We start from the raw sequence: 12,909 nt of genomic DNA, 5'->3' as shown, positions 1-12,909 counted from the left end.
TGCTCCCAGACTGGGTCATTCTCATGCAGGCAGAAAGCCCAGCGCTGCCCACACAGCCGGGTAGGGAGCTGACGGCACCCATGGGGGTGCTCCCCCTCCTGGCAGGGGGCTAATGAAGAAATGTAACCGAGCATGAGCCAGATCAGAGCATGGGAGGAGCAGGGACCCAGGTCATGCGGCTCCGCGTCCATCACCGTCCACCCACCCTGCCTTCAGAAACTGTGTCTGCCCGTTCCCAGAGACTCCCCGCCTCCCCCAGCACCCACCCGCTCCCAGAGACACCCCACCCCAGCACCCGCCCACTCCCAGAGCCAGGCCTGCCTAGCACCTGCCCGCTCCCAGAGACTGCCCGCCTCCCCCAGCACCCGCCCGCTCCCAGAGACACCCCACCCCAGCACCCGCCCACTCCCAGATCCAGGCCTGCCTAGCAGCCGCCTGCTCCCAGAGATGCCCCACCTCCCGCAGCCCCCGCCCACTCCCAGAGACGCCACGCCTCCCCCAGCCCCCTGTCCACTCCCAGAACTGGGCCTGCCTAGCACCCACCTGCTCCCAGAGCTGCCCTCCTCCCAGCACCCGCCCGCTCCCAGAGCCGGGCCTGCCTAGCACCCACCCGCTCCGAGAGCCACCCCCCTGCAGCGCCCACCTGCTCCCAGAGCTGCCCCCCCCCCAGCACCAAACCTGGCTGAGTGACCCTACAATAACAAACCAGCATGAGCCAGGGCAGGATGGAAAGGGTTTAATCAGAAGGCATTTCCCTGCCAGGCACGGCCAGAGTGAAGTGTGGGGCCCTGGCAGGGACCTGCCAAGAGCAGAGCTGCCGCACCGAGCACTAGTCCGTGAAGAGCCCCGTATCTCCGCACCCCAACGTGGCCAATGTCCTGCTTCTCATCACCTCTTCAGTGCCAGCGGCCCCCCATTCCTGCTGCTGGGCCGGCTCGGCCGGGATGCCCCGGTGGTGGCTGCGGGCTGGCTGGGGGCTGGGGTCAATGGACCAGTCCAGGGCTGGAGACATGGGCCCTGCCTTGTGCCAAAAGGAAAGCCGTGTTTAAACAGGTGCCAGGTGGGCCGGCCAGGGCGAAGCGCACTGCACCCGGGCCAGACTCCACCAGCCCCAGTTCTCAGGCACCCCCTTGCCCAGGGCGCCGCGGGGACAGACCCTGTGCGCCTCAGCTGCGTTCTGAGGGAGCATTTCCCCCTCCCCGCAAGGCTCTGCGTCAGCCCCGCTTCTGGCTGAGGGGCCCCGTTGCACAGCCCCTCGGAGTCGTGTGCGGGGCACACTCGGGGTGCTGCACATTATACAAAGCGATGGGTAGTTCCCCTGGCTGGGCCTCCTGCTCTGCAGCATGGGAGGGTCCAGGTGGTGTCCCCGCAGCAGCCCGCCGCGGTTGGCCCTGGCACGGAGAGCGGGCCCTTGTTTCCAACCAGATGCCCCCCCGTCCAGCCGGGGAGTGGGTGTTGCAGACCCCTGCACCGTCTGCACGGCAGCGTGCTATGCCCCCGTATTGCCCACATCCTTCCCTGGGCTCCCGGCGCAGAACCCGCCTCAGGCCCGGGCAGGGCACAGCGCCAGGTGCCCCGGTAGCACCTGGCTGTCATGGCAGACCCTTGGGGCCCCATGCCCAGCGGCACGGGTAGCTCAGCCCAGGTACTGGGGGGGTGCTTTCTGCCCAGCCACCCTGCCAGGTTGCTTGGGCAGAGTGGCCCGGGGGACCCCAGGGAGCAGAGAGAGGCACATTAAAGGGAGGCTCCTGGCTTCCAAGCTGCTGCTGCTGGAGGAGTCCGAGGAGCCAGCCCAGATCTCTCCTGCATGGCATTCCTATCGGAGCCGTCGTGCCAGGGCCCAATGCCCCAGGCTTGCCCCGCGCAGAGCCCCGGGCTGCAAGCAGGCACTATGGCCCACCGGCTTGGATCCCCTAGGGGAACTTGGCCCGGTGTGGATGCTGCCGGCCTCCTGCATATGGGGCAGGGAAGGGGCCCCCCAAGCTGCCTGCAAGACAGAGTGCAGTGTGTACCTGGTAGAAAGCAGCCAGCAGGGGGCAGTGCGTGGGCGATGTCCAGTGCCTTGTGTCCGTGGCTCCGATCCCGTTGGGCTCAGGGGGGGCAGCCGGGCCAGTGCAGGATCCCCAGGATGCTGTGCCATGGGGCTCTGGAAGGCTCCCTGCCTTGGGGCGGGAGGTGGGCGAACCCCAGGCCATTAAGTCTGAGATCTGGGCCCCACGGAGCTCCGGGGGAGTCCCTGTTTCAGAGCAGGAGGTGGGTGTCATCCAGGATGCTGCTCCAGCACTTTGAGTCCAAACCAGCTCCGGGGACGTCCCTGCGGCAGGGCAGCAGGTGGGCGACACCCAGGACGCTGCGGCCGGGGGGGACCCCTCCCACGGGGCTGGAGATGCTGCCTGGAGGCCAGGGGTCCTGGCCTGGCAGCAACCCAGCCCCTCGGGGCACACCTGGCAGCGCCGGCGTGGGCCCTCTCTCCTCTGGGCCAGCGTCTCCTCGCTGAGCCCCAGCAGCTCCGACAGGTGGGAGATGTAGCGGATGGTGAGGCGCAGGGTCTCGATCTTGGTCAGGCTCTGGCCAGCCGGTGCCACCGAGGGGGGCAGGTAGCGTCGCAGGGTGTGGAGAGCCTTGGACAGGTTCCTCATGCGCAGCTTCTCCCGCTCGCTGGCGCTCTGCCTCTGCCCGCCGCCTGCCCTGCCCTGTGCCCTCTGGCTGCTGCGGCAGGGATCCGCCCGGTGCTTGGGGGGAAGAGCGGGTGCTCGCCCCGGGAGGCAGCCGTGGAGGGGCTCCTGGGAAGCAAGGAGTGCAGAAGAAGGGGACAGGCTATAGGAGTCTGAGGAGGAGGTGGGAGAGGTGGAGGCTGAGTGGGCCCAGCCCCACTCCTGCAGCAGGGCCTGGCTCGGGAGCAGCTGGAGATCCTGGGCTAGGAGCTGGGCAGGACAGCTGGCCATGGCGTCAGGGCTTGGGGCTTCTCAGGCTGCGTGTGGGGAGAGCGCAGCAGTCCCGGGCTTTATGCTGAGGCTGGAGGTGTGAAGTGGCACCTTCCCAGGTTGCATGGAGGTGTCAAAACCCACAGAGCCCTGGCTGGGGCTGAGGCAGGAGGCCCCTGGGAAAGCCAGCCCCATTTGCAGAGGTGTCAGTTCTGACTCCTCTGCCCTTTAATTGGTGCTGCCCTGAGCTGGGAAGTGTGCAGGGGCCAATTCACATGGCAGTGAGAGCTGCTAATTTTCTTACCATCCCTCCTCAAGTCAACCGGCACAATCCCACAATGCCCCGGGCTGGGCCAGCAGGAGCTCCTCAGTGTGCCGGCTACGCTGGGACCTTGACCTTACCCAGGAGAGAGACCCCGAGCGCTTTGCCATCGTTAATGCTGGGCGTGCTAACCTCCTAGAGTGCAGTGCTCAGAGGGCCAGGCTGGGCCGGCGGTGAAAGCCCAGGACGCCTGGGTCCTATTCCCAGCTCCATCAGAAGCATACTGCTGGAGCAAGCAGATTGATAGATTTAAGGCCAGAAGGGACAGGTGTGGTCACCTGTCTGTGTGACTCAGGCCAGAGACATCCCTGAGTTAATTCCTGGCTGAACGGAGCAGGTTGGTTACATCAAATTCAATGATGGGAATCCACCAGACCGCTTGTAAGTCGTTCCAGTGCTTAGTTACCTGTCCTGGGAAGCACCCACGCTGAATTTCCAGGCTGAATTTACCAGACATTAGATCGTGTTAGACGTTCCTCTGCTAGATTAAAGTAAAACAAGCACTGGAACGTGGGGTCTGGGGGGCACCTGGCCTGGCTTTCCGAGCCCCAAACCTGGGGTCCACATGGCTCCTGGCCTGGCCTCCCCTAACTCCCAGAACCCGGGGTCCGCGGCTGGTCTCAGTGCCCACCCAGTAGCCCCGGCCCTGCTTTCCCTGTTCTCCTGGGAACTTTCCCCAGTGCGGCTGAGCGGTGGTGGATCCAGGGGGCCCTGGGCCCTGGTGTCACCAGGGTAGCTCTACGTCAGCCCCCGGCAGTGCCGGCTGGGGCCAGGGGCCCTCGGGCCTAGCTCTCCCACTGGGGCAGCCCATGCCTGTCTCGGGGGAGGTTCCTGGGGCCCATTCTAGGGCTTGCGCTCACGCTGCCCTGGGGCGTCTCTGCTCGGTGGGGTGATTCCTGCGTGAGCCGGGACCGTGCGGCCAGGCTGCTACCCCCATGGGTGGCCTGGCTTGTGTCTCCCTGTGAGTGCAGAGCAGGGCAAGCAGGGCCTGGCTGTTCTTGGGTTGCTGCCTCACACGCTGCTTCGCACGCTGCTTCGCACACTGGGCTCAGCTGTTTGCACAAGTGCCACCTTGCTGGGCCCGCGGGCAGGGTTGCCAACCCTCCAGGACTGGCCTGGAGTCTCCCGGAATTGGCATCAATCTCCCGGTGAGTGTTGAAAGCAATCGGGAGATTTTAATATGTACAGTACAATTAATCTCCCAGAATAGCTTCAGTCGGAGTTAGCAACCCTACCCGCGGTTTCAGCTGGGCCGTGGGGCAAGACACAGCCCTCCCACCACCTGCAGAGCTGGGCCACGGACCTCCTTCTGGGGCGCTCCCGACCCCCGCTGCCTCCCCCTCCACACACCCGTACCCCACTCCAGCCTGGCACAGGACGCCGTGGGGCGCTCCTGGCCCCCACTGTACCCCCCCACTTCACACAGCCCGCGTGAAGCTGTGCCCCTCACCAGCCTGGCACATGGCGCAGTGGGGCAGCCAGGGGAAGGCTCTGGGCTGGAGGGGAGGTCAGGTGCCCCAGCGGTGGGTGGGGTACGAGCCCCTAGACTGAGAGGCTGGGCTGGCAGCGGCTGTGCCTCCCGCTTCGCAGCTTTTCCAAACTGGATTTTAGGGATGTCTCCCCTCAACCCTGCCCCTGGGCTGGGAACAGGCGTCTCCCACCCCCGGGCGGGGCACAAGCGTCTCCCACTCCCGGCCTGGGCACATTTCTCTGGGTGACCAGTACATTGCCTGGCTTCCAACCCCTCCTGCTGCAGCGCAGGGGCCCATCACTGCCTGCACCCACGTGCCCTGCGACGCCCCCTGCACCCACGCGCTCTGCGACGCCCTGCACCCATGCGCTCTGCGACGCCCTGCACCCACGTGCCCTGCGACGCCCTCCACCCACGTGCCCTGCGACGCCCCCTGCACCCACGCGCTCTGCGACGCCCCCTGCACCCATGCGCTCTGCGACGCCCTGCACCCACGTGCCCTGCGACGCCCCCTGCACCCACGTGCTCGGCGACGCCCCCTGCACCCATGCGCTCTGCGACGCCCCCTGCACCCACGCGCTCTGCGACGCCCTGCACCCACGTGCCCTGCGACGCCCCCTGCACCCACGTGCTCTGCGACGCCCCCTGCACCCACGCGCTCTGTGACGCCCTGCACCCACGTGCCCTGCGACGCCCCCTGCACCCACGCGCTCTGCGACGCGCCCTGCACCCACGTGCCCTGCGACGCCCCCTGCACCCACGCGCTCTGCGACGCCCTGCACCCACGCGCTCTGCGACGCCCTGCACCCACGCGCTGTGCGACGCGCCCTGCACCCACGTGCCCTGCAACGCCCCCTGCACCCACGCGCTCTGCGACGCCCTGCACCCACGTGCCCTGCGACGCCCCCTGCACCCACGTGCCCTGCGACGTGCCCTGCACCCACGCGCTCTGCGACGCCCTGCACCCACGTGCCCTGCGACGCACCCTGCACCCATGCGTTCTGCGATGCCCCCTGCACCCACGCACTCTGCGACATGTTCTGCTCCTGAGCTGCCCAGAACAGTCCAGGCCCCGAGAGGCCCAAAGGAATAGGCAGGCATCAGTTCCTGATCATGCTGCTGGGAAGGGGACGCTCCCGTGTGTGAGCCAGGGGGCAGTACTAGGTGGGAGCGAAGGGGTGAAGCCCAGACATCAGCACTGCGCAATCCCGCACAAATCCTGGAGCAGGTCCTCAAGGAATCACTTCTGAAGCACTTCGAGGAGAGGAAAGTGATCAGGAACAGTCAGCATGGATTCACCAAGGGCAAGTCATGCCTGACTCATCTAATTGCCTTCTATGACGAGATAACTGGCTCTGTGGATGAAGGGAAAGCAGTGGACATGTTGCTCCTTGACTTTAGCAAAGCTTTTGACACGGTCTCCCACAGTATTCTTGCCAGCAAGTTAAAGAAGTATGGGCTGGATGAATGGACTATAAGGTGGATAGAAAGCTGGCGAGACTGTCGGGCTCAACGGGTAGTGATCAATGGCTCCATGTCTAGTTGGCAGCCAGTATCAAGCGGAGTGCCCCAGGGGTCGGTCCTGGGGCCGGTTTTGTTCAATATCTTCATAAATGATCTGGAGGATGGTGTGGATTGTGTGTGTTTGCAAGTTTGCAGATGACACTAAACTGGGAGGAGAGGTAGATATGCTGGAGGGTAGGGATAGGATACAGAGGGCCCTAGACAAATTGGAGGATTGGGCCAAAAGAAATCTGATGAGGTTCAACAAGAACAAGTGCAGAGTCCTGCACTTAGGACGGAAGAATCCCATGCACCGCTACAGACTAGGGACCGAATGGCTAGGCAGCAGTTCTGCAGAAAAGGACCTAGGGGTGACAGTGGATGAGAAGCTGGATATGAGTCAACAGTGTGCCCTTGTTGCCAAGAAGGCCAATGGCATTTTGGGCTGTATAAGTAGGGGCATTGCCAGCAGATCGAGGGACGTGATCGTTCCCCTCTATTCGACACTGGTGAGGCCTCATCTGGAGTACTGTGTCCAGTTTTGGGCCCCACATGACAAGAAGGATGTGGACAAATTGGAGAGAGACCAGCTGAAGGCAACAAAAATGATTAGGGGTCTGGAACACATGACTTATGAGGAGCGGCTGAGGGAACTGGGATTGTTTAGTCTGCGGAAGAGAAGAATGAGGGGGGATTTGATAGCTGCTTTCAACTACCTGAAAGGGGGTTCCAAAGAGGATGGATCTAGACTATTCTCAGTGGTAGCAGATGACAGAACAAGGAGTAATGGTCTCAAGTTGCAGTGGGGGAGGTTTAGGTTGGATATTAGGAAAAACTTTTTCACGAGGAGGGTGGTGAAGCACTGGAATGGGTTCCCTAGGGAGGTGGTCCTCCTTTGAGGTTTTTAAGGTTTTTGACAAAGCCCTGGCTGGGATGATTTAGTTGGGGGTTGGTCCTGCTTTGAGCAGGGGGTTGGAGGAGATGACCTCCTGAGGTCCCTTCCAACCCTGATATTCGATGATTCGATGAGAACGCTCCCTCCTGCGAGGGGCGGGGGCTAGCGCCGGCCGTCCATGGGAACAGACGGGGAGACAAACCTGCCCAGGAGTGCAGGGAGCGGGGGGTGAGGAATGGGGCAGGGGCGCCCTCAGCGGCCCACTCGCCAGCCCCTCCTGGGCACACGCTGCGTTTGCTGGGAGGTGTTGCTGCAGGCAGCCCCCTGTCCCGCTGGGCTCGGGCTGGGCGCATAGTGAGGAGCTTCCCGGGGAGCTCCCCAGCTTGGGGAAGAGGGACGAATAATTGATTCCATATGGTGCTGTAGGCCTGGGGCTCGGCATGCTTCCTCCTGAGGCGGGGCAGAAGCCATGGGGCAGGGGGTTGCAGCTGAGGCCAGGGGCCGAGCCCCAGCAGCATGCAGGATGGTGGGGGCTCAGCACTCCCTGTGACTGTGTTTGCCAGTGGGGGGCGACTGAACAGAGATGACCGAGCGGCCAAAGCCCAGAGACTCCGGGAGGTTCCCGGCGCTGGCGAGGGGCATCCCAGGAGTGATGGGCCAGGACCTCCATTCCCTGCCCTGCCCCGTTGAAATGGCTCCAAAGTGCAGTGGGTATGGAAGGCTCAGAGCGGGCAGGGTGCTTCCCGCTTTCCCTGTCTGCTCAGCTCCCTGCTGCCCTCTAAATACACCCCCCCCCAGGGTCCCCATAGCATGGGTGGGATGGATGGTGGATGGTGGAGCCAGCATCACACCCCTGCAGGGACCTCCCCTCCCATTGCAGGGGGTAGGGGGCTCTGATCTTTCACCTCCGTCTGGGACAGCTCGGGCTAACCCTGGGTTCCCAGCGCAGGCGCGGCCGGGTAGAGCCCAGCAGGGAGAAACACCAGCACTTGTCAAAACCCAGGGGAGAGGAGGTGAGAAAGGCCCCCCCAGCTCCCTGCCCATGGAGTCACCAGCCAGGGCATCCACTAACGGGATACAGGAGGTGGGACGGGGGCGGAGAAGGGGGCAAGTGGAAATGAGAGAGGGGAACAGGCAGGAGACCCCGAGCACTGGAGCTGGCACAGAAATAAGTCAGGATTCCTGGCCTGGCCTCCCCTAAGCCCTAGAACCTGTGTGTGTGTGTGTGTGTGTGTGTGTGTGTGTGTGTAAACACACCTTTACGAGTGCAAGGCGGGGCTCTGGACATGCCTGTATTACTGCAAGGGCTATGTACGCTCTTGTATTAGTGTGAGGTCCAAGTACACACCTGTATTAGTGCAAGGGGGGAGCACTGTCCATGCCTGTCTGTTACAGGCCTGTATTTGTGCCTGGGGTCCATATTCATGCCGGTACCCATGTGGGGGTTGTGCATTCCAGTATTTGTGGCTGGGGCCCGCGTACACACCTGTATTGTGCGGGGTTGCGTGTGTGTGTACAGATCTGTGTCAGGGCAGCGGGTGCGTGTGTGTCTGTGTGGGGACCCTGTATTTTGGAAGCATGTCCCACGCCGCATTCCCTTGAGAGCCTCTCCCGCTTCTGTTTTCTTTTCCAGAATTGCAGCACTGGGTTTCCCTGGTAACCTTTACACCAGTCGTGTCAAGTGCCAGCTGCACTGGGCCTGGGAACGCAGCCCGGGGGTCCCTCCCAGCTCTTCACACCCTCCCTCCCTCCCCTTAGTGAGAACGCTCTGGCTCCAGGGGGACGCGTGGGGGGGGCAGGGGGGGCATTCCACCCCTGACACTGCCTTGGGTCTGGACGTCTCATTATAAGAGAGGGGCCCAAGCTGGTCGGGAAAATCATGGCGTAGCCCAGCCTCAGAACTCTCCAGCAGGGGTGCTCGGCCCCCACTCAGGCTGGGGTTTGTCATATGGTTGCTTTGGGGGCCCCCGCCAGGGATCAGTGCCCCACAGTGCCAGGTGGTGACAGACACCTGAAGGGGGACACAGCCCCCACCCTGAGGAGCTTACAATCTAGCGCCATGTCACAGATGGGGAAACTGAGGCATAGAGCAGAGACATGCTGTGCTCATTGAGTTAGTGGCAGAGCTAGGAGCGGAACCCAGGAGTCCTGGCTCCCAGTCCCAGGCCGAACTGCCCAGCTGCCCTGCCCGTCACATCCCTGTGCCAAGGCGGATTGGGGGTGTGAGTGCCAGGGAAGAAGAGGGCTGGCCAGGCTGCTCCAAGGGAGGGCAACTGAGCAAGGGGAAATGGTGCTAACATCAGCCTCTGCCCCCCAGCTGGCACATCAGCCTGTCGGGTGCCCATCCTTTTGGGCAGAGACACTGGCAGGGGCATTAGCCTCGGGAAGGGCTGGGAGCCTCATGGCTAGAGGCTCTTACCACTGGAGGAGCCCTGGGGACAGACCTGGCCTGGCCCATGATGGCCTGGCTGTGACCCCAGGGCTCCACATTTGGGGGTTTATCTGGGGGCCTGTGCACCGGGTTGGGCTGCTGGGGGCACCTTGTTTCCCTCTTGTCACCCTCTCACAATGCACTGCTTTGGCCCCTTCCCTGCTGAGGCCCCTCCCGACCCCCTGGGAGTGTCCAGCGGATGTGTGTGTGTGTGTGTGTGTGTTGGGGGTGTGTGTTTAATATTCTTGCTTCACAAGTGCTCCAGTTCCCTGGGCACAGGGTCCCTGCAGCTGAGCTGTCTGCCTGGGGTGGCCGCAGGCTCTGGGGCAGCATCTCCGAACAGCTGGAGCCAAGCCCACTGCTGCCCCCGGGGTTGGGGGCTCCTGGATCCTTCCAGCCCTGCGGTGTGGTGGCTGCCCCCTGGGCGCGGAGGGCACAACGAGCCCCTTGCTGGGGCAGGTGCTTGGTGGCGAGGTGCCCTCACGTTCCCAGCCCTGGGGAGCTGGGTCTGCCCCTCCCCATGACAGCTACCACTGCAAAGGGCCTCTCACCCCATTGTCCCCCGCACGTGCTGATGGGCAGCAACAGACAGACAGACCGACAGACCCTCCTTCCTGGCCCCCTGCAGCCAGCAGGCCCGGGTGGGGGCAGAGCCCCTGAGCCTGGCCTGGATGTGATAATGCGGCTGCTGGGCTCATTAGTGGCAGGGTGTGAAATGCCATTAGCCTGGGGCCGGGAGGGGCAGGCTGCTCTGGTCCCTCGCTGTCTCCCGCCCCCTTGGCCCAGGCTTCCCGGTGCCTGCAGGGCAGCAGTGCAGTGGTGCCCAGGGAGCTGGCGCAAGGCCCCTGCCCCGGCCCGTGCAGGGGGAACGTCCCTGGGTTGCTGGGTCCCTCCCCAGAATGTCGGGGGTTGGGCTCAGGAACCGGCTGGGGAATCAGGGCCTGGAGTTGGAGTTGGGCCCGATGCTCCAGCATCCCGGAGGGATGGGTTTTGGTTCAGTCCCTGCTCTAGGAGGCACCTGCCCCACGCCCCTCTGGCCCAAGCTCTGCCCCCAGCCCACACTGAGTGAGGACGAGTCTCTTGCCCCATCACTCAGGGCAGGGCCTGGCCAGGTTTGAGTAGTGTGGGATAACGGTTAGCACCCGGGCATGCAGCCCGGACTCCTGGGTTCTTTTCCTCTCTGTGTGGCTTTGGACCTCTGTCCCCCACCAAGTAACATGGGCTGCTGGCACTGCCCCTAGGAACACATGCACACAGCCTCCGGGACGCCCTGCCACGTATGGCTTCATCCTGCCCTTGGCAGTGGGGTGCAAGCTACCCCCTCCGAGCGTGTGGGGGCCCAGCCCAGCCACACAGAGCCGCCCGTGCCCTCGCCAGCTGGGCATGGGGACCTGGGCAGGCTCTGTCACAGGCCGGCAGCTGGGGCTCCGTGGGGTCCGTGACCTGTCACACAGCTCCACCCCAGCTGGGGTAAAATTCAACACCAGCCTGTTCAAAGGAGCTCTCTCCCCCAGCCCCCCAGCCCCCCAGGGCTTTGATGTGCTGATGGTCCCTGCGAAGGTGCCACTTCACACCTCCGGACTCAGGATAAAGCCTGGGGCTGCTGCGCTCTCCCCACACGCAGCCTGAGAAGCCCTGACGCCATGGCCAGCTGTCCTGCCCAGCTCCTAGCCCAGGATCTCCAGCTGCTCCCGAGCCAGGCCCTGCTGCAGGAGTGGGGCAGGGTCCAGCCCAACACGGAGGAGTACAGCAGCTGCTCCCCAACGCCCTCCACAGACTCCAGCAGCCTCTCACCCCTCTACCCCCTCTGCCCAGCTCCCCAGGAGCCCCGCAGCAGCTGCCCTGCAGCCCTGAGCCTGGTGCTGACGCCAAGACGCAGGGCTGGCCTGCGCCCAGCCTACGGGAGCAGGAAGGGCAGCCGGGGCAGGGCAGGCGGCGGGCAGAGGCAGAGCGCCAGCGAGCGGGAGAAGCTGCGCATGAGGAACCTGTCCAAGGCTCTCCACACCCTGCGACGCTACCTGCCCCCCTCGGTGGCACCGGCTGGCCAGAGCCTGACCAAGATCGAGACCCTGCGCCTCACCATCCGCTACATCTCCCACCTGTCGGAGCTGCTGGGGCTCAGCGAGGAGACGCTGGCCCAGAGGAGAGAGGGCCCACGCCGGCGCTGCCAGGTGTGCCCCGAGGGGCTGGGTTGCTGCCAGGCCAGGACCCCTGGCCTCCAGGCAGCATCTCCAGCCCCGTGGGAGGGGTCCCCCCCGGCTGCAGCGTCCTGGGTGTCGCCCACCTGCTGCCCTGCCGCGGGGACGCCCCCCGAGCCGCACGGGGCACTCGGCACAGACACAGCCGCTTGGCTTTCGCTCCCTTACTGCCCTGCCGTGGGGACGCCCGCCGAGCCGCACGGGGCGCAAACCCTGGATGCGGGGCCAATGCTGCTGCCAGCTGAGTTTGCAGGCGCGGGCCTGTCCTCCCAGGTATGTTCGCGCTCTGCCCCCCCATCAGCCTAGGCTGCGTCCTCGGTTTACCTGCCAGAGTAACCCCCGTGGTGCGTATTCGGTGCCACAGACCTGGGGAACCCGCCTGCTGCCTGGCCTGGCGCTGTGACTGCTGCAGTTGGCAGGGTTCTGCCTGAGTGGTGCTAGGGGCTGAGGGAACCAGGCACTCCCCACGTTCCCGGCCCCTTGCAGTGGCCCGTGGGCCGGGTCCTGAGCGGAGGGCAGCGTGCACGGCCCGGGGAAGCGGGGGGACAGCGGGGAAGGGTTTTCCAGGGCGGGTGCTGAGGCGTGGGGAGCTGGGAGGGACATGCTCAGGGCTACTCAGCCGATCAGCACAGCAGAGCCTGTGCGGGCTTGACACAGACCACCCCGCTTCCCCGGCCCTTGTGGGAGTCGCTTCGGCTGACAGGGCAGCGCGAATGGCTCAGTGCCCTCGCTCCAGGGTCTCGCTGGCCCTGCCCTGCTTGCAGCCTGTCTGTGCCCTCCAGGGGCAGTTTGTGGGTCCCGCTCAGAGGGCCCCCCTCTCCGTCCGGATCCCGGAGTCAGCGCCCAGCGGGTCTGGCCATGGCTGTGTGGCTCCACTGATCCCTGTGCTCCTCTCTGCAGAATCTCTCCAGCGAGCTCCTCTCCCTCCTGGAGGCCCTGCTTCCCCAGGACTGATCTCCACTGCCCGGCCAAGGGGAGAAGCCTGAGAAGCAGCCGGTGGCAGAGCAAGTCCTCATGAGCCCTGGCAGCCCGGCTGGAGAGGGCCACACGCACGGGAGGAATGAGAGGGACGCTGTTGCTGTCGCTGGCTGACGGACTCTGCCCTGGATCGTGTGCCCCCTTCTGAGGACAATGCAGCTGTGCATGGCCGTGCAGGCGTGGGGCA

At 64.5% G+C, this 12,909-nt stretch overlaps 2 protein-coding genes across 2 annotated transcripts; one reads left to right on the top strand and one right to left on the bottom strand.

Moving 5' to 3' along the window:
• Nucleotides 1-829: 829 nt before the first annotated feature.
• LOC141994602 (mesoderm posterior protein 2-like) lies at nucleotides 830-2,945 on the bottom strand. The gene is made up of 2 exons (XM_074964841.1): nucleotides 2,013-2,945; nucleotides 830-1,021 (listed from the first exon to the last, which is right to left on the bottom strand). Exons 1-2 carry the CDS (start codon nucleotides 2,943-2,945, stop codon nucleotides 830-832), a joined length of 1,125 nt encoding a protein of 374 aa, XP_074820942.1.
• Nucleotides 2,946-11,189: 8,244 nt separating this feature from the next.
• LOC141994318 (mesoderm posterior protein 1-like) lies at nucleotides 11,190-12,698 on the top strand. Its single transcript, XM_074964523.1, has 2 exons — nucleotides 11,190-12,017; nucleotides 12,645-12,698. Exons 1-2 carry the CDS (start codon nucleotides 11,190-11,192, stop codon nucleotides 12,696-12,698), a joined length of 882 nt encoding a protein of 293 aa, XP_074820624.1.
• The last annotated feature ends 211 nt before the right edge of the window (nucleotides 12,699-12,909 follow it).

The sequence above is a fragment of the Natator depressus genome, chromosome 10, assembly GCF_965152275.1.
Source record: "Natator depressus isolate rNatDep1 chromosome 10, rNatDep2.hap1, whole genome shotgun sequence".
NCBI classification, from domain to species: Eukaryota; Metazoa; Chordata; order Testudines; family Cheloniidae; genus Natator; species Natator depressus.
This window is presented reverse-complemented; position numbering and strand designations above follow the sequence as displayed.

What these genes read in the sequence shown, in the direction of transcription:
- LOC141994602 (XM_074964841.1), bottom strand. Translation starts at nt 2,945, where the DNA reads ATGGCCAGCTGTCCTGCCCAGCTCCTAGCCCAGGATCTCCAGCTGCTC. An exon ending in TGCTGGCTGCTTTCTACCAG is followed by an intron (nt 1,022 to 2,012) that starts GTACACACTGCA and finishes TTTTGGCACAAG; the next exon opens with GCAGGGCCCATGTCTCCAGC.
- LOC141994318 (XM_074964523.1), top strand. Translation starts at nt 11,190, where the DNA reads ATGGCCAGCTGTCCTGCCCAGCTCCTAGCCCAGGATCTCCAGCTGCTC. An exon ending in GCGCGGGCCTGTCCTCCCAG is followed by an intron (nt 12,018 to 12,644) that starts GTATGTTCGCGC and finishes TCCTCTCTGCAG; the next exon opens with AATCTCTCCAGCGAGCTCCT.